This window comes from Penicillium concentricum (assembly GCF_028827145.1).
Source record: "Penicillium concentricum strain IBT 3081 chromosome Unknown utg000002l_segment0_segment0, whole genome shotgun sequence".
Classification (NCBI taxonomy): Eukaryota; Fungi; Ascomycota; class Eurotiomycetes; order Eurotiales; family Aspergillaceae; genus Penicillium; species Penicillium concentricum.
Genome location: NW_026622755.1, coordinates 3,120,898 through 3,140,140, shown reverse-complemented (window position 1 = coordinate 3,140,140; position 19,243 = coordinate 3,120,898). Strand labels below are relative to the sequence as shown.

The 19,243-nt window shown below is 49.3% G+C and overlaps 8 protein-coding genes across 8 annotated transcripts; 2 read left to right on the top strand and 6 right to left on the bottom strand.

Annotated features, from left to right (window-relative positions):
- Positions 1-66: 66 nt before the first annotated feature.
- N7517_004789 (uncharacterized protein) lies at positions 67-1,046 on the bottom strand (the record flags this gene model as incomplete). Its single annotated transcript, XM_056722519.1, has 2 exons — positions 67-933; positions 981-1,046. 2 exons carry the CDS (start codon positions 1,044-1,046, stop codon positions 67-69), a joined length of 933 nt encoding a protein of 310 aa, XP_056578769.1.
- Positions 1,047-1,707: 661 nt separating this feature from the next.
- Positions 1,708-3,072, bottom strand: N7517_004788 (uncharacterized protein; the record flags this gene model as incomplete). Its single annotated transcript, XM_056722518.1, has 2 exons — positions 1,708-2,157; positions 2,230-3,072. The coding sequence occupies 2 exons, from the start codon at positions 3,070-3,072 to the stop codon at positions 1,708-1,710; spliced, it is 1,293 nt and encodes a 430-aa protein (XP_056578768.1).
- A 764-nt stretch (positions 3,073-3,836) lies between these two features.
- Positions 3,837-5,447, bottom strand: N7517_004787 (uncharacterized protein; the record flags this gene model as incomplete). The annotated part of the gene is made up of 1 exon (XM_056722517.1): positions 3,837-5,447. One exon carries the CDS (start codon positions 5,445-5,447, stop codon positions 3,837-3,839), a length of 1,611 nt encoding a protein of 536 aa, XP_056578767.1.
- Positions 5,448-6,460: 1,013 nt separating this feature from the next.
- Positions 6,461-8,829, bottom strand: N7517_004786 (putative DNA helicase; the record flags this gene model as incomplete). The annotated part of the gene is made up of 4 exons (XM_056722516.1): positions 6,461-6,545; positions 6,617-6,677; positions 6,779-8,211; positions 8,270-8,829. 4 exons carry the CDS (start codon positions 8,827-8,829, stop codon positions 6,461-6,463), a joined length of 2,139 nt encoding a protein of 712 aa, XP_056578766.1.
- A 324-nt stretch (positions 8,830-9,153) lies between these two features.
- N7517_004785 (uncharacterized protein) lies at positions 9,154-14,570 on the top strand (the record flags this gene model as incomplete). The annotated part of the gene is made up of 4 exons (XM_056722515.1): positions 9,154-9,274; positions 10,110-10,907; positions 10,967-12,516; positions 12,576-14,570. The coding sequence occupies 4 exons, from the start codon at positions 9,154-9,156 to the stop codon at positions 14,568-14,570; spliced, it is 4,464 nt and encodes a 1,487-aa protein (XP_056578765.1).
- Positions 14,571-15,294: 724 nt separating this feature from the next.
- On the bottom strand, positions 15,295-16,602 carry N7517_004784 (endonuclease III domain-containing protein; the record flags this gene model as incomplete). Its single annotated transcript, XM_056722514.1, has 1 exon — positions 15,295-16,602. One exon carries the CDS (start codon positions 16,600-16,602, stop codon positions 15,295-15,297), a length of 1,308 nt encoding a protein of 435 aa, XP_056578764.1.
- Positions 16,603-16,827: 225 nt separating this feature from the next.
- On the top strand, positions 16,828-17,402 carry pex4 (putative ubiquitin conjugating enzyme (UbcJ); the record flags this gene model as incomplete). The annotated part of the gene is made up of 2 exons (XM_056722513.1): positions 16,828-16,999; positions 17,062-17,402. The coding sequence occupies 2 exons, from the start codon at positions 16,828-16,830 to the stop codon at positions 17,400-17,402; spliced, it is 513 nt and encodes a 170-aa protein (XP_056578763.1).
- Positions 17,403-18,019: 617 nt separating this feature from the next.
- On the bottom strand, positions 18,020-18,988 carry N7517_004782 (putative GPI anchored cell wall protein (Dan4); the record flags this gene model as incomplete). The annotated part of the gene is made up of 1 exon (XM_056722512.1): positions 18,020-18,988. One exon carries the CDS (start codon positions 18,986-18,988, stop codon positions 18,020-18,022), a length of 969 nt encoding a protein of 322 aa, XP_056578762.1.
- Positions 18,989-19,243: the final 255 nt, after the last annotated feature.

The window sequence follows — 19,243 nt, the reverse complement described above, 5'->3', positions numbered from 1 at the left end:
TATCATCCGAACCAATGCCGTGTTGGAGTACAGACCTCGGGGAATTGATAGAGGGCATTCCCTCTATCAATTAGGGTCTGCAAGGTCCTCCTCCGTGAATTGATACAGTTCCCTCCCTAACTCTGCACTGGCTCGATACTTCTCCCCAACAGTGGAACCTTGAGGGAAGCCGTTGGTTTCCATCCATGTACCAATCATACTGGAGATGTCATCCAACACAGGATCTGAACGAACTTCGCGAACGATGTTTCGGAACCCATCTAAATAAAGCACCCGCAACCATCCAGACCGGAAAGCCTCCTCGTCAGCGAGGATGATATATGTCCTCGTGACGTAGTTTTGTAATCCTATTGCGCAGCTGTCAATTATTGCGTCTCGGTCCTCTCGCCAAGCTTTTGGGTCTTTTTCTTTCACTTCGTCAAGTCGCGTTTTGAAACTGGGACGGAACTCATCCACGTTCTGAGCGGCCCGCGGGATTCTCCATCTGTCGTCAACGTTGAGTACAAGCGGGCCCGCGATTTCAGGAAGAATATGGTACACACGCCGCCACTCCGAGCCAAAGTTAAAGAGATCTTCATTGTCGAGAACCGCCCACCAGTCTTCAGAATCAAAGGAATCTCTCCATTCAGCCATTAGCTCGGCGTGTCTACCTCTCTCTCCCTCGTCGGCGCTATAATGTGTGCGTAGTAAAGCGGGGGATGTATCGTCATAGAACATAGTCATAGCGTGCCATCGAAGCAAGTCACTACGGTATGGTCGGAGAATGGTGTCCACTTCCTCAGTCGTAGGCTCACGAGGCACAGCTACACCTTTCGGAAGGGTTTCCCAATCTCCAGTCCATGCATGAGGAAAGGATTCCAGGTCCAGAAACTCAGCAACTAGCCTCTTTCGTTGCTGGTCAGGGGTTTCGGTTGAGGAGTGGTTCCAGTTTATCTGCATAGGATTAGCAAAGGAAGTGGAAATCGAAAGGTACAACATACGATGAAATATTGTTCAACAGGCAATCTACCCCATGGAGGGGGAGTATGATCCTCGGTGTCACTCATGGTAAAGAAGGGCTGGAGAGCTTAGGGAGAAGGGGAAAAGAGGGAAATGGGGACGATATGCGGGGGTAGGGATTATTATATGGACATGTTTGAGAGGTATTACGGAACAAAGATAAAGCGGGGGGCCAAGGCCATGATGATACTATATGTATGCACTAGGATGAAGATAGTATGGACATTGTCTATGTACATAGGGTGTATTATTGACTACATGTAGATACCCTTGTGAATATACCGCCTTTATGGGACCGCCTTCCATATCCCGCAAACATCTATTCACGTGAGGCAAGTTACCCTAAGCAACCAGTAGAGTGACTCAAATAGAAAATTCCTAGAAATATCGGGTACATGCATGCATGTTGATTGCAGAGAAAATGTTCACTACGACGTAACCGATATCCCCTGCTCATGTAGCTGCTCAGCTACACAACATTATTATTTTCTCTTTCCTTTGCTTCCTAATACGTTAATGCTAATTTCAATCGAAACAAAATCATGTATATTCTTTGCTGGATGAATATTGCCTGTCTCTGGAGCAAGATAAGACTTGTCTCATATACCAAACCACTAGACAGAAATAACCCTAGAAGCATCTCAACAGTTGCTGAATTGCCATACACTCAAACATTGCCTCCATGAATATTCCATTATCACGCTATAATCAATGCTTGGCTGTCCCTGGTATCTCCAAATACTCCACCATTTTCTCCCTCGCACGCTCGACCTGATCCTGTACATCCAAATCCCAAAGCCACCTCAAACGTTGATCAAGCGTCTCCTTCAGCTTCACCGGATCATTTCGAACCCCATCAAAACACAGACAAAAAATATCAGCATTTTCCTTGCTGCTAGTAACAACCCTCTGACTCCTGGGTCGACGAATACCATCATATGCCTTAAAAGCCGCAACAACATCGTCAACAGAGCTGACACGGGAGTCACTCAGTAGCTCCGCGAGAACATGTGCATCCTCAATAGCTTGTCCAGCACCAGCACCTTGATGCGGCGTAGAAGCATGCGCGGCGTCGCCCATAATCGCAATCCTGGACTGAGCATAGGTTGAGATATGTGGATGCTCGAAGATAGCCCACTGAGATGGGTCGGGCATATGCTAAGAAACAAGGTAAGTAATGTAATCCACATAGTCAAAGCACCTCAACCACAACCAAAGCACAAAACATACCTCAACAAGAGACCTCACATACCTCCCCATATCCCTCGTATCCCGCTCCATATCCTCCCTCCTCGCCGGCCTAACCCAAGAATCATACTCCCACTCCCGATCACTCAACACATAAATCCCCACATTAACCAACTTCGCCCTCATAATCGGATACGAAATAGCATAAGCACCCTTTCCCACATAAATCGTCGCCACTTTCGCCCTCTTCTCCCCAACAGCCCTAACCATCTCCCCCATCTCCAAAACCGCCCGATACCCATACATCCCACTATAAACCGGCCTCGTGCGCAACGATTCAACAGGAATCATACACTCCTTAACCTTCGACCGAATGCCATCACAACCAACAACAACATCAGCATCTACAACCTCCCCATCCTCAAACTCAAGCACCACACCCTCATCCTTCTCAACGAGTGTCTTCAATCTTTTCCCAAAATGCACGAATTCAGCCGGGACAAGCTCAACAAGCGCATTTAGGAAATCCGCTCTGCGGAGAGCCGTCTGGCCAGACGGTAGGGCTTTTAGATTCATTAATGTATTTCCTTCTTGGGCACCTGTTGCCCAGACGATCTCGAACCAGGTTTGGAGGTAGGATTCGTAGCCTGGACTGTCTGCGTGGGTTGTAATGAGGGAGTTGTAGATTTGTTGGATTTCGGGGTGGATTAGGGGCATTGCGCGGTAGGCTGCTGGGCCTAGGGAGATCCCTAGGCCTATTTCTTTGAAGGTGGGTGCTGCTTCGTAGAGTTGTATTGGGATTTTGCGGAGGTGGAGGCCGGCTGCTAGAGTTAGGCCGCCTATTCCGCCGCCGATTATTGTTATTGTGGGTTGTTTGGGTGACATTTTGGTTGAGGTGAGGTTAGGGATGGAATGGGAATTGGTAGTTATTGGGAAGGACTAAATAGTTTCTTTTCCATTATATTTACCGGGTACTTCACATGTATATTGTTTAGTGTCGATAAGGTTGGGGGTAATGTACCACTGCAGCCACATGGACGTGGTATGTAACCCATGACTGTATGTCCGACGTCGGGGAGTCAGATAGGAGGGGTACAAAGCTTTTGAATACGAGGCTTCTGGAATGGAAGATGGGGGATTGGACAGACGCCAGGAAAGTGGGTTGTCAGACACCCCTGTGGCACTGATCTGCACCGGATCTGCACTCTTAGCGCGTTGCTTGTGATTAGCCGAGCATGGATGAGGGGTCTATAATACGTAGACGTAGGATACATAATGTATTGATATCTATGGATGTCTACAGGGATCGTCTTGAATGGAGAAGTATATGACATTAAACCTGGGGGATAGCGCCAATCGTCACAAATAGTGTTGCGTGCAACTCTAATCTGTCGTGTCTGTCCCCATGCCAAGAGAAGAAAGAGAAAGAGGACAAGTGCTCGACATGTCGCTCAGCGCTGACCTTGGTCAAAGTCGCGATCCTGTCGCGGGGATGCCCCTAGGGATCCGAAATGGCGCATTCACATGTGCAAAAAAATAAGAATCGACAAGCCTGAAGTACATCATATCCGTTCAGGCAGGTTAGAATGTATGTATAAAAAAAAAGAAACCGCTAGAAAAAACGGAAAGTTGCATATTTTGCAAGAAAATCAAATCATAGGAACGGTTGTAACCCGCTGACGCTCCCACTTCGGAGGACCGAACGGATCATCGCGGGAATAAATTTCCGACCGATCCCAATCGGAGTCTGTGTCCGCAATACCAGTGTTCTTATCATCCGACCTAAGCACCGGAGAATTATCAGAGTCATCTAGCGCGCGACGGAAGCGCAGGAACTGCCGCGATTCCGTGGGCGCGGGCTGCATGCCCATGTTTGACTGCATGGATTCGAGAGCTGCGCGCTGGAGATCGCGGATGTCATCGCGCAGACCGCCGACTTGGGTCTCTAAGTTTCTGCGGGCTGTTTGTTCGCGGCGCAGGAGCGTGACGAGCGTGCTGTATTGCTCGATTGAGACGCCGTGGTAGTCTGACAGGGATGATGCTGATGGGGCGGGGCGGAGTGTGCGGGTCATTGAGTCTTGGCGGATGGTGCTTGTGCTGGAGGGGCGGGTGGAGATTGTTGGGAGGGGGCTTGGGGAGTCGTCGCGGTCGCTTGTGGATAGGAATGCGGTGGGTTTGTTACGCATGTGAGGGAATGAGTCTGTTGAAGGGGGGTGTCGTGGGCGCGATGGCTTTTCGGTGATTTCGGGGCCGTTGGTTTGCATTCGGGCAATGGCGAATTCCAGATCGATTAGTTTCACTTCTAGCGTGGTCAACCGCTGTTCCAGAGTGACATTGTCATCTTGTTGCATTGTGTTGACTAGACTTGCGACGTTCGGCGGGAGGCTGGCTTGTTCTGCGCGCTGGTCGACTTCCATCAAAGATGGTGCGGACATTCCGGTCACACTGGTTACAGTTGTTCCCGATGAGGGCCGCCCCGATTGCCCACTATTAGAGCTTTCATCTAATGGTGGGGACTGCGAGCGGGAAAGCGAGTCTGGCCCGGGGGCGGATGATGTGCGTTGGGGCCAAGAGGCCTGAGTCTCTGGCAGGTGATCTGTCATTTCGCGCAAGGCATCTGTGCTCATCGATAGCCGATGAGAGAGCAAGCTGTGTCTTCGCTCTGGCATATAGCCTCTATCCTCTTGCGGATCAGATATTGCCGTTGACGCGACCGCAAACCGAGATTCGTCGTCTGAAAAGACCACGCTAGGAAGAGTTGCACGTCTTCGGCGTGGCTGCATGCTACCGGGCATTGAATCACGCAAAGTTGCAGAGGATAGAGGAGATAGCGGAGAGAGATGTGTTTCTGCGAGCTGGAGGTTCTGTGCCGAGAGCGGACTACTCCGGTGTGAACTCAAATTCAGAGGAGGCGGAACGGATAACAATGATTTTCCTTTCATTTGCCCTGGTTTCCTCATCGGTGGCATCGCAAAGGTAGATTCGTATGGGTTCTCTTCCAGTTCATCGGCCTGACTTTGTCTTTTGCGGTTGAAGATCTTGCGCATCACCGTTTTCAAGGTGCTCCCTGTTCGGCGATGGGCCATAGATTGCTGGACATGCGAGTGAAATTCCATCGACGGTAGCGCGGTATCATCGTTATCTCCTATGTAAGATGCAGGGTTCGAGGCGGAGCGCTCTCCGCGGGGAGAGGATCGTTGTATACTCCGAACGGACTCACTGCCGGCGCTCGCTATGGATCGTGTGGGATGTCTCGACATGGTGATGTATAGAGGGTCGCAATCGAGAGATAGTGGGCATATAAGGTAGTAAGATGCCGAGGTTGATCATTACAAAAAATATGGGTATATCGCAAAATTGAAATAAAAAGGAAACGGGTTGAGCGAGTGTCGGGAAATAAATATCGAATATAAAGGGTATCAAATGTAAAATCCGAATTCGAATAAAGGCTGGTAATTAGTCGACTGAGACTATTGAAAGCTATCAAACGGGGATTAGCAGAAGAACCAGGTAGTGTCACAAACGAAACTTACAGTGTCGGATATCAGGAACATAATAGGAACATAATGAGATCCCGTTTGTTAATAAACAAAGGGAGAAAGAGAACAAAGAGAGAAGAAAGGGGAGAAGTTGGAGAGATTAGGGGAGAGAAGAGAGAGAGCTAACAATCCCCACAATGGTTCTTCAGCCACAGCCGAAACAGATTTTGGTTGAGAAAAGTGGGAAGATGGAATGTTATATTATTCTATATGATCTATTAATCTATTAATCTATTTACTTACCTTCTATACAGAATAGAAAAAGTGGACTCTGAAACACATGGCGAGATGTTGATATCCGCACAGACTTACGGCCCAAGTGACACGATGCAGTTTCAACAGTTTCAGCTTCAGCCCAGCTGTTAGCCCACACAATTAGCCCACACTATTTGCCCATATTAGCCCACGTAGCTATTCAAAGAACCCCTCAGTGATGCCCTCACGGATTGGAAGAGCCTTGGACGGCCCAATTCTGTTTCGGGAAATGCACCAACGCCTCTTGCAGAAAGGATCGTCTAACTGGACGTTTCGAAATACCTTATCTGCCTTATCCCTGTCCTGCGCAAGGGTTTCGGCCTGAGACGGTGAAACTATTTAAGTTGTTTGGAGGTCTGACCCCCTATATTGCAGGCCGTGCGTCTCCCGGGCTAAATTTAATCTATTCTATCCCAAGTGGAGACCCAAATCGTTCTGGAACTGGAACTTCTCGATCTGCGCTTAAAAGTAATACGTCTCTAGAGCAAATCTCCAGCATCGGGGTATCGTAGGTCGGCATTTTCTTCAAGGAAGTCCATCCAATGCTTGAGGAAGTTACTCCCACTATTAAAAATAATTGTCGATCAGCATTAAACCATCGAACTCAATGGCACATTTGACAAATTATCACTTACTGACTGATCGTCTCCGAGTCGCCGCAAATGCACAAATGTCGCTTGGGGCGCGTCATGGCGACTACATGCATAGTTAGCGATCTATCGAATTCGCTGCAGGTACAACACCTGCAGTCTCCAAGAGCAAAAAAAAAAGAAAGAAAAAGGGGGAGATAAGCATACCGTTCAGTCGCCGTTTCTCGCCCAGGAAACCCACTTCGTGTTCCGCATTACTGCGCACCAGACTCACCACAACGGCTTCTTTCTCGCGACCCTGGAATCCATCCACACTGCCGAGTTCAAGTCCGGGGTATTTCTCTCGTAGCATCCGCGACAGTAGAGCCAGTTGTCCGTTGTATGGAGTGATCACGGCGATGCTCTCGGGCCTGACGCCCGCATCAATCAAATTGTCCACGTGTCTAGCAACGACCATGGCTTCCATCTCGTTGCTTTTGCTGTCTCCTAATAAGGCTCCCTTTTTGCTGATCTCATCCTCCGCCTTTTCGGGGAAATCCCCACCTTGCGTGTCCCAGAAAACTAGGGGTTCCTGCGTGTCGTCTGTGCCCTCTACTTCGTAAGGTAGGTCGATTAATAGACGGGCTTTGACCGCGTCGCTGGCTATCAACTTGCCCTCGTAGAGTTCGTCCGAGGGGAATCGCATGATTGTCTCGTGCATGCGATATTGGGTGGTCAACATGCGTTTGATCCCCGGTCCGTGCAGGGCTAATAAACGATCGAATAACGTGCGTTCAAGAGAGACACCCTTCAATGTCTCGGTGTCGGTCTTTTCCTCGGTGCCTTTGGAAGTCTCATCCTTGGACTTCTGCCCGGTGGATTTGACGGTCGGCGGTAATTGCAGATGATCACCGGCAAGAACCACCTTCTCTGCACCCAGAAGAGAGATCCAACATTGTGCCTCGAGAGCTTGACTCGCCTCGTCGATAATCACAATATCAAACTTCTGGTTCTTGAGTTGGTGACCACCAGCCCCGTGAAGAGTAGCCAACACCACGCTACTCTCGCGCACCAGATTATCCACGCATTTAGACTCGCGCTGTCGGAACTCCTTCCGAAGCAGCTTCAACTCATCATAAATACCTCGTCGTTCGCGACCAGACCGGGTCTTGCGAATACTAGCCTGTTTCTCGTCAATCTCTTTGCGGATATCCTTCACAATACCCCCAGCATCAGAGGTTTGCGTAAGGACTTCAAGAGAATGCTCAAGAACAGAAGGAAGCAGACGAGCCGGATGACCGATGCGCACAACAGGAACCTTCTTGGGAGCCAGACGTTCCACAATATTATCAACAGAAACGTTCGACGGTCCGCAGACGAGAACGCGCTTCTTCCGCTGAACGAATTGCAAAATCAATTCAATAAGCGTATGTGTCTTTCCCGTCCCGGGCGGGCCATGAATCAAAGCAATATCCCGCGAAGCCAGCGCAAACCGAATAGCATCCTTCTGCGAATCGTTGAGCGTGGGATCCGTAAACTCGACAGGTCCACACGCCTCAGTATCCAGTTGTAGCGGCGTCGTATGTCCAAACGCAACACGCATGAAATGCGAACACTCAGTCTCTGCCATCTTCTCCATCTTCTCCATAGTCTGTCTCATCCTAGCACAAAGTCAGCAACCATACAGCAATCCCAAATCCAATAACCCAACCAACATACCTTCTATATGTAACATCATTAGCAAGCTTAATTGCCCACAACTTCTTCCCCCAAAGCTCCTCGACAGCCTCATCATCCTCCTTAGACATCCCCCCACCACCCTGCCGCCCAAACGCAATCCACACAGCGCGATCACCAGTACGCGTAACAACGCCCTCGGGACCGCCCTTCTCCGCATCTTTATCCTTCTCCTTATCTTTCCCGCCAACCTTTTTCCCTGGCCCCGCAACGTCACTAACACGCACAACATCTCCGACGCGGATCCCATGCGACCCAAGCCGAGGCGTCCCATCTGCAGCCCGGGACTCATCTGATGCGACTGCCGGATCTGGTGCGAATTCGCCGACGACGCGTCCGCCGAGACCGGTTCGGCATTGTGAGAGGATGATGCCTGTTAGGGCGTAGCCGGTTGCCTGGAGGGTTCGGCGGGTTAAGGGGGAGACTGTTGCGGCTGTGCTAGCAAGTTTTGACGAGGAGACTTCGGCGGCGTGTTCTTCGTGGAGGAGATTGAGTTGGGTTGCGGCGAAGAGGGGGATTGGGATTGGGGTTGGAGGGGGCATTTTGGGAGTGGGTTTTGGGCGGCGTGGAATGTGTGGAGGTCGGAGTTGGGGGTTTTGGAGAGAAACAAAATGCGTGCTCCCGTAGATAGTTGGGGGTGCTGGGTTGTGGTGCTGATTGACGACTTGCACGGGTTGAGCTTTCGAGGGACCGGCGATAAAGAAGCTTCAGTCGCTTATGTCCGAGCTCGGGATGATTTTATTGGCTGGAGATTTACACGCTCTTCAATACTACTATATTCCAATGGTTTACAAGCACGTGAATACGAACCTTTGCCTTCAAGATATTTCCTATGACCCTTAAAAAGATGTAGATCAGCTTCCGGCATGTCCAGTCCTCGGTATTCTGCAGTTCACCTTCCGCATATCGACATCTCCGAGCCATCAAACCGCGATGCGTGCTACCTTGCATTATTAGACGGATGCTCCGTTCGAGTAGATATACCTGGTAAAACCGGCTTGATTGATTAATCACTTTCGGGGTCTTTCAGGTTGATATATAAGAGTCTCGTATTATTAGATGCATAATCCTTCCCCCTGTATGAAAATTCAGGCTTACTTTCCTATTTTGGTCGAGTTTCTGCCGTGACACCTAAATTTACCTACCGCTTTTGACACCGCCATTCTGTCCTAGTTGATGAAACTACTATCCTAGTCTGGGACAGGATAACGAAACCTATGAAAAATAAAAAAATACTTGATTTTATGTGTAATATATTAATGTAGAATTAGGAAACAGGCACGAGATCTTATGACCAATACCCAGGTGTTTTACTATGTAAACCAGAATCAATGAAGTGGGCAGAAATATTTAGCAGAAAGTTTACCACGTGGCAGAATAACGATGGTGGAAAATATTAGGAAGGCGGTACTTTCAGTGCTAACATAAAACGGTTAGATGTTTCAGCCGTGGCGCTCATATATCATTACCGATTTTAGACGAATAGGATCAACTGGAAACCTAGTGTCTGACCACCAGGATGCCACTTTCCATTCGCTCGAGCAATAAGCGCCCATGCAGTGACACGTTGCTGGCGGCTACATCTTTCTCGTTTAGTCCAATGTGATACTTAAAGGGGCCATGTCTGTACTACATCCCATTATTATTGTGACACAGGAAAAGTTTTGCAGTACCCCAGAAAGGCTGTTTTGGCTAAATGTTCCAATCTTTTCTACACCAGCATACTGCTTTCCAAGTGGAAGGAGAAAGAGGGCAGAACATCCTTGTACCTTACCAAAACAACCCCGTTTTACCTGAATCCCCCCGGCTTCCCACTTCATAGATGGTGTCAAAGTTTGGAGCGACCCACCTAATGCTACGTGTGATATCTGTTTCATTCACGGTCTGACGGGCGATCGAGAGAAGACCTGGACCGCCAAGGGCCAATCCACGCCCTGGCCGAAAACACTGCTTCCACAGAAGCTACAACAAGCTCGCATTCTGACATACGGCTACGATGCATACGTGGTGTCCAAATCAACCGCCTCGTCCAATCGGTTGTCGGATCACGCCGCAAATCTCCTAGCCGATTTAACAACGGACCGACAATGCTGTAATGCATCTTCCCGCCCACTCATTTTTGTTGCACATAGCCTTGGTGGGCTGGTCTGCAAGCAGGCTATCCTAATGTCGCGAAATAACCCTGATACACACTTTCAGGATATATTTGATGCTCTCAAAGGTGTGATATTCATGGGAACACCCCACAAGGGAGCTTGGATGGCGAACTGGGCCAAGATCCCTGCCGCTGCGTTGGGTTTCGTCAAGTCTACCAACGTCAAGTTGCTAGATGTCCTCGAGAGGGACAACGAGCTCGTCCAGTCAATTCAGAGTCAATTTATGGCGATGATTCGCCAAGTACGGGATGATAAACCGGGCCTTGGGATCACCTGCTTCTTTGAAGAGCTTCCCACCGACAAGATTGGAGCACTTATCGTCTCAAGAGAATCTGCTACTTTTGATGGTTATCTGTCCCGAAGTATTCACGCTGATCACCGAAACATGGTCAAATTTGCAACGGCGGAAGATAATGGTTTCAAGAGGGTGTTCGGGGAACTTAGCAGATGGGTATCGGAAGTTGGTAAGGATGGTTAGCATAACACTCATACGGAAATTTACCTAGCTAAAATCAATTCAAAGATAAAAAAAGAAAGCAATACACAATAAATCCCAAGGACAGAGCCTGTCTACGGGATCTATACACGACAGATCCTCGTATCGAGAAGAGACGTATCGAAAGGGTCAAGGGCAGACTACTTGAGAATTCCTATCGCTGGATTTTTGAAAATGATGACTTCAAAAAATGGCGCTATGAGCAACGAAGTCAGCTGCTCTGGATCAAAGGGGATCCCGGAAAGGGCAAAACTATGCTTTTGTGTGGAATCGTCAACGAGCTGAAGTCATTATCTAAAGCTTATGTCGTCTTCTTTTTCTGTCAGGCCACGGATGCACGAATAAACCACGCGACCGCAGTCCTTCGCGGCCTGATCTATATGCTAGTTGACGAGCAGCCTAACCTCATCTCCCATGTACGAAGGCAGCACGACAAGACTGGGAAACAAGGGTATGAAGATGCTAATGCATGGGAAACTTTGTCAAACATCTTCAGTGATATCCTCGAGGATCCAGACCTACAGAGCACTTGTGTGATCATTGATGCTCTCGATGAATGTATAAAGGATCGGGACCTTCTTCTTGACCTTGTCGCCCAGAAATCTTCAGTGTGCACACGTGTCAAATGGCTTGTCTCAAGTCGTAGCTTGCCAGACATAGAAGAGACTCTTGAGCTTGCGACCCAAAAAGCAATGCTATCGCTGGAGTTGAACGAAAAGTCCGTGTCCGAGGCCGTAACCAACTTTATTCGACACAAAGTTTGGGAATTGACGAAACAAAAGAAGTATACAGTTGAAACAAGCGATGCTGTTTCCCAACACCTATTTTCAAACGCACATGGTACCTTCCTCTGGGTGGCCTTGGTCTGCCAGGAACTTGCTAAGGCAGCACGATGGAAGGGGAACGCTCGTTCGCTGCTGATTGCATTTCCACCGGGCCTCGAATCCCTTTACACTCAGATGATTAAGCGAATTCACGATCACGATCCAGCAGATGCAGAGCTTTGCAAACGAATTCTAGGTGTCGTTCTACTTGTATATCGACCTATCACGCTAGACGAGTTACTCGCTTTGGTCGATATTCCCGAAGCTATCACCACTGACGAACAATATTCAGCCGAAATTGTGGGGGCATGTGGCTCATTTCTTACAATCCGAGAAGGTGTTATTTTCTTTGTGCATCAATCTGCAAAAGACTTTCTCCTCCAGTCGGCATCAAAGGAGATATTCCCGCGAGGGATTCAAGCCGAGCATCATACAATTTTCTTTCGCTCTTTGCAATCTTTCAAGACACTACGGCGTGATATATATGTCCTCAAATCACCCGGGTTTCCCATCGATCAAGTCAGACAACCTGATCCAGATCCATTGGCAGCCGTTCGGTACTCATGTATCTACTGGGTTGATCACCTCCAAGATGGCTATGTGCGCGGCAATGCGATTGATGATCTCCGGAAAGGTGGGCCAGTTGAGGACTTCCTGAAAGAACTATATCTTTTCTGGCTCGAAGCCATTAGTCTCATGAGACATATCTCAGAAGGGATAACCGTTATGGTCAAGCTTGACAGGTTTCTCCGTGTGAGTGCCCACTTCTGCTATTATTAATGTGCATTACTAACCATAAAGCACTGTCATAGAAATTGAACAACATAAAAAAGCTTGCAGAGCTAGTCCGAGATGCTTGTCGATTCATCCAGTACCACAGGCTAGCAATCGAGTGCAGCCCCCTACAAGTCTACACCTCATCGCTCATCTTCACCCCTGCCCGGAGTATGATCAAATCTTGTTATCAGTCGGTGATACCATATTGGGTTCTACGGGAGCCAGTGATGGAGGATGATTGGAGTCCATGCCTTCAGATCCTCGAAGGGCATAGCGAGAAAGTCAGATCCATTGCGTGGTCCCAAGATGGAAGGTGGCTTGCATCAGGGTCCAACGATCACACTATCAGAATCTGGGACCCGGTCGCTGGGCGGTGTATATCGACCCTCAAAGGACATAGCGATTGCGTCACATCGATTAAGTGGTCCCAAGATGGAAGCTGGCTTGCCTCAGTCTCAGATGATGAGACCGTCAGGATCTGGGACCCAGCAATCGGGCAGTGTATATCGACATCCACTATCGAAGGGTACAGGGACAGTGAAACATCGATTGTGTCTTCGCGAGATAGAAGTCGGCTCGCATCAGCAACGTATGATAACACTATCAAAATCTGGAACCTGGATGCTAGGCGGTGTGTATCAACCTTCAAAGGACATAGCCAGTGGATCACATCGATTACATGGTCCCAAGATGGAAGATGGCTAGCATCAGGGTCAATCGATAAGACCATCAAGATCTGGGACCTATGGACCAAGCGGTGCATATCGACACTCAGTGGGCATAGCAGCTCAATCTTATCAACTGCTTGGTCTCGGGATAACAAGTACCTCGCGTCAGGATCAATCCTGGAGAAAACGATTAAGATCTGGGACCTAGCAACTGGGCGGTGCACATTCACACTTGGGGGACACAGAACCTCAATTTTGTCGATTGCCTGGTCTTCGGATGGAAACCGGCTCGCATCGGGGTCAGGTGATGGAAGAGTCATGATCTGGAACCCAAACACCGGACAACGTATAGGGACTCTTCAGGGACATAACTCTTCAATTTCATCGATAGAGTGGTCCCGGGATGGAAGCCAGCTCGCATCAGGGTCAGATGATAAAACAATTAGGATCTGGGATCCGGCGACTAAGCAGGGCATATCAACACTGAAGCGGCATGAGTACCCAGTCTCATTTGTTGCCTGGTCTCAAGACGGAAGCCGGCTTGCATCAGCAGCAGGTGATGGGATAGTCATGATCTGGAACCCAGACACTGGTCGGGGTATATCGACTCTGGAGGGACATAGTGAAATACTTTCATCTTTTGTCTGGTCTCGGGATGGAAGCCGAGTCGCCTCAGTGTCAGATGGTTATAATATCAGAATTTGGGACACAGTTACTGGACGGTGTATATTGACACTCTGGGGGCATATCGATGACAGGGTCTTGACAATTTCCTGGTCTGGGGATGGAAGCCAGCTCGCATCAGGATCAAGTGATGGGAGAATCAGGACCTGGAACCTATCCAACGGGTGGTGTATATCGACCCTCGAGGGACATATGGACTCAGTCTCGTCAATTTCCTGGTCCGGGGACGGAAGCAAACTCGCATCAGGGTCAAATGATGGGACAATCAGGATTTGGGATCTCGCCACAGAAAGGTGTGCGTCAACTCTTGAGGTCAGATCTCTTCATGGTCTTCGCTTTGATGAGGTGAATATGCATCATCTGCATACCGATGTTGGTGTGTTTGATTTGAGGTCATCTGCCCTTCTTCCGACCTCACTTGAACATGTGCCCCCTCAGCCAGAGCAAGGAGTCTACGGCTCCAACAATGATCGCACCTGGATAACCTTTGGAGGAGAAAATATTCTGCGGATACCTTCAGAGTATCAGCCACGCTGTTTGTCTTTCTTCGCTAAACATGAAACAACAACAGTGGCAATTGGCTGCTCCACGGGTCATGTATTGTTCTTAACCCTGTCAAACGATAACCCGATCTCATACCTCACCAGGCGTCACAATAATTACTGGAGAAGCGTTTGACGTGGGCTCAATGCAAAGATCAGGGTCAAAGAATGGTGGGCTGTGATATAGCGATATACGTACATTCGACAACCGAAGCGTTGAAACAGAGGCACAACCAGTGGTGGAAAGTTGCTTGCCATTCTGGAGGTGGGGTGGAGATTTTACATAGTGTTAGGAAGAAGAGGAAATGGCTTAATTGATAGAGATGGCATTTTCTATGTGGCTTCCGCGAAAGATAGCCACTGTTTCTTGATATGTTACTCCTCTGTGTAGACCCTCTACGGACCCTATAGCTCTTTAAGTCGGAGAGGACGAGATTGGGTCCTTGCTCAGCCCCGTCCTAAGCCCGGGAGTTGGTTGATGAACACATCTCACTCATCTTTTGGTTATTGATGACATGTGATAGGCGACAGCGAAGCGCCGAGAATTGTGCCTAGGGCCAACAGCGCCAACGACGATTCAGGAACACAACATGGCCGCCCAAATGGCCATAGCCTTCCAAACAACCCTGGAAAAATTCTTGAAATGTCTCATCAAAAAACGATTAGCGGTGTTTCCACCGTGCGCCATGTGAAAGTTCGCCCCGAAGCCATAGTTCAGAGGTTGGGGTTTCTTCGACGAAGGATAATAATATCAGACCATTATAAGAAAACTCGTATCAAGCAAGGCGCCACGCTCTTCCATCCAGAGAAGAACAGACTGTATAAATTGAACTAGTATACCACAAGCAGCCCAGTCCAAATCAAATAGCCTCAATCTTGACCTTTGGCTCATCAAGTTCAGGACTCTTCTTAACCCTCAGAACCGTAGGTTCAAGCCCCCGAATCTCACTCTTGCAAAGCCGCGTGCCAGCCAGATCACAATCCCCACAGCGACGCTTAACAGGCAAACAAACCGTCTGCCCGAGGCCAACAAGCAACTTATTAATCTCATGCCACTTATCGAGCGGCAACCACGACTGCAACGACTTCCTCGTTTCCTCAGGCGTCTTAGTCTTATTCCAACCCCAGAGATTGGTGATACGGTGGACATGCACATCGACACCGATCCCAAGGTGTTTACCCCATGCGGCGCTCAGACAGAGGTAGGCCATTTTGGGTCCGACACCTGGGAGTGCCATGAGTTCCTCTGGGGTCGAGGGGATATCGCCACCGTGCTGGTCTCGCAGGATCAGCGCTGTGGCTTTGATGTATTTTGTTTTGTTGTTGTGGAAGCCGACTGTGCGGATTAGTTCGTTTAGTCGCGTTGGGTCCACGGCTAGGATGTTGGTTAGGTTGAGGGTGCTGTCAGTGGGTTTCGAATCGTCGTCTTCTTGTTTGATTTCTTGTTTGATCTCTTGTTTGATTTTGATGTCTTGATCTGGAGCTGTGCCATCTCCGAGCTCGGTGTGAAGGCGCTGCATCGCTACCGCCGTGACTGTGTCTTTTGTCTGAGATGAGAGCATCAATGCGATGAGAGTTTGGAATCGACGGTCTGTTGGTGATGACGCGCGCCAGTACAGCTCCGAGCAGCCCATTGTGTCTACCGGTGCAGTCGGATTGGCTGCCCTCATCTTTTTCACAGTTTCATACATCTCCTCCCAGTTGGACGGGGGCTCGACCTTGACCAAGCCGTCAATGTCGCGGGTTTTGCGGGCAGGGAGTCGTCTTTGCTTTGGTGGCGGTGTGGATTTCTGGTCGGGATCCTCCTTGATTATGACTTTTCGGGGTGTGCGAGGACTTGCACTCTGCTTGAGGACTCGTGGGTTTATGGGGTTCGCGTTGCGTTTTTGGCGCTTCGATGGTGGTTCAAGGAGGTCTTCGATGTCCGCTGTGTCGGCCTCGGAGAGCTCAGATAGAGAGGATTCATCTTCGCTTTTCACGGCAGACAAACTGGGTATTACTGAAACATGCCCTGGCTCTGTCTTGATAGTCGCAGTCGCAGTCGCGTTTGGGTTGTACGCGAAACTTTTCAACGCGCTCGCAGTGGAGTTGCGCGTTTGTCGTTGGATAGGGGGCGAGAGGGCCTGCAGGACCTTCGCAGTGTCCCTGGAAGTGCGAGAAGTGCGCATAGCGAGGTCACAGAGACTTAACAGAAGACAGGAAAGGAATTGAGGCGAGAAAGTCGGGAAGCAATTTCACGTGAGAATCCCCGGATGATCGATCCATGGGTGGGCCGGGCAGAACATCCCGAGGTCTTCAGCCTCGGCGATCACAGTCCCGACCGACTTTCCCAACTTCTTGAAAGCGCACCACGCCAAACAACTATCTAATTTACACAGTCTATAATATTCCACATGGCGTCCCAGTCCTCATCTCTTACCGCGTCAAGGCGGCTCATGACAGAGTTCAAAAAATACAGGAAGGAAGGGGAGAATGAAACATTCCTGTACCTCCGTCCCGTTGATGAAGACGACATACTACGATGGGAAGCTGTATTGAAGGGCCCAGATGGATCACCATACGAGGGTAAGTTCATGAAGTCCAACTCCCCTCGAGGGACCATTGCAGTCAACCTAACGCGACAACAGGTGGACTGTGGCACCTTAGTATTACAGTTCCGCCCAAGTACCCTAATGCGCCGCCGACCATCCTCTTCACGACCAAGATCGTGCACCCTAATATCCACTTCGAAACGGGCAAGATCTGTTTGTCTCTCTTGGATGAGGATGAGCACTGGACTCCGACTGAAACTCTCAAGACCACACTCGCGTCTATTCAGTGGCTGTTGAAGGACCCGAATCCGGATTCGCCGCTGAATGTTGACGTCGCAGTTCTATTGCGCCAAGGGGATTTAGCTGGTTATGAGAGTGTTGTCCGTTACTTGACTGAGGAGCAACGGTGGGAGGAAGGTCGGAATGCTGGACGGTGATGATGGTTTCTCTGAACCAGCTAAGACATTCGAGGCTCGTTAGAGACCATCGACCACACATACAATACCGCTATGCACTTTCCGATCTTCTCGGATACCCTGCACCTACTCTACATACGAATCAATGAATCTTTATGTCCATGAGCCAATGAGTTTGATAATTGAGCACAATTTCTAGCATTCCGATCATTTTACATACCTTAAACCTACTGTAAATGCCCTATCATCCTGCATACTTTGAATCTACTTTAGATACGAATCAATGAATCCATACAACCAAAGAGCTAATGAGCTAATGAATTTGATAATGAGCACAATTTTAATTATCTTCAAAACGAAGATTAAAACATGGACTAAAAGTAATCACATGAAAGCATAGCGTGTGCAAAGCGCTGTAAATGACCTCGCTGATAAAACCGTCTGTAAAGGCCAGATTCGGCACTGATTCCCGCCATCGAACGCCCAAGAAATAAGGAGAGACATGAGTAGGTCGTCACGGGTCATGCGAAAAGATAGTACAATGACAATAGTCATGAAGATGCAGAGCCGATGCGAAGTGCTAGAAAACGCCGTTCGAAATAAAGATGCAAGCAGGCAATAAAGACAAAATCAATCCATTACAGAGCCATTGCGACCACGACGGCGCCACCAAACATGGCGACAACCTCACGAGCCATGCCAGTAGCCACTGCGGCGGCATTGGTCTGCAGACCAGGCTTGCCAGCGACGGTGCCGGTGGCTTTGCCAGTTGCCTCTGGGGTGATGACAGTGATGGAGGTGATGGTGCTCAGGGTGCCGTCGGGCATGGTGGTAGTGCTCTTGAAGGTAGAAGTGCTCAAGCTGGTGTGCTCGGTGGTGTGCTCAGTGGTTTGGGCAGTAGTTGAGTGAGTGGTCGACGAGGTGGATGAAGTGCTCTTGGTAGTTGACAGAGTTGAAGGCACAGTGGTCGTCGAGTGAGTGGTTTCGGTAGTCGAGGACGCCGTGGTCGACTGAGTAGTGGAAGTGGTGGGCTTCGCAGTGGTCTGGGTTGTGACCGTGGAGGTCTCGCTGGGGACCGATGCAGAGCTGGTGGAGCTGGTGGAGCTAGCAGAGCTGGTAGAGCTGGTAGAGCTGGTAGAGCTGGTAGAGCTGGTAGAGCTGGTAGAGCTGGCCGAGGTTGTGGTTGGCTGCACGTTGGTAGTGGGCTCAGTGGGAGAGGCCGAGCTGGTCTCACTAGTCTCAGGTGCTGAAGTGGTAGACGGCTCAGTGGCTGATTCGGTGCTGGAAGTAGTCACAGAAGGAACCGGAGCCGGGGTTGTCTCAGGGCTGGAAGTGGCATTGCTCTGACGCTTGGCGAGCTTGATCAGGCTTGCAATGGCGGGCTCTTCACTTTGCAGGGCTTCGGCGGCATGAAGGTCAGTCGGGAATATACCATGACGGAATTTGGCGGAAAGAGTATGCAGAGCATCATGGAGCGAGACTGCCTTGATGTCGGTGAGGGCTTCTTGGAGAGACTCACGATGTGTCTCCTTGACGTCTACTGCGAAGACCGCAGACAGAGCGATCAGTGTGACAAAAAGCAATTGAAGAAGGCTGATACGCAACATTATGAGAGGCTGAAGATAGTCTGATAAGGAGATGGGGGAGATGGGAGTAAGAGGAACAAAGGTGAGGAGAAGGGAAGATTAGAAAACAGAAAGTAAAGAAACAAACAGAAGGAGCCACACTCAAGTGGCAAGTATCTAAATGTTTTTTTCACTTTTTTCTTTTCTTGGATATGTATTTCTTGATTTTTCACACTAGTGAAGATAAACCCGAGAATATCTTCGGCGTGGCTGATTTTTCACGGCCAGACCTATCAA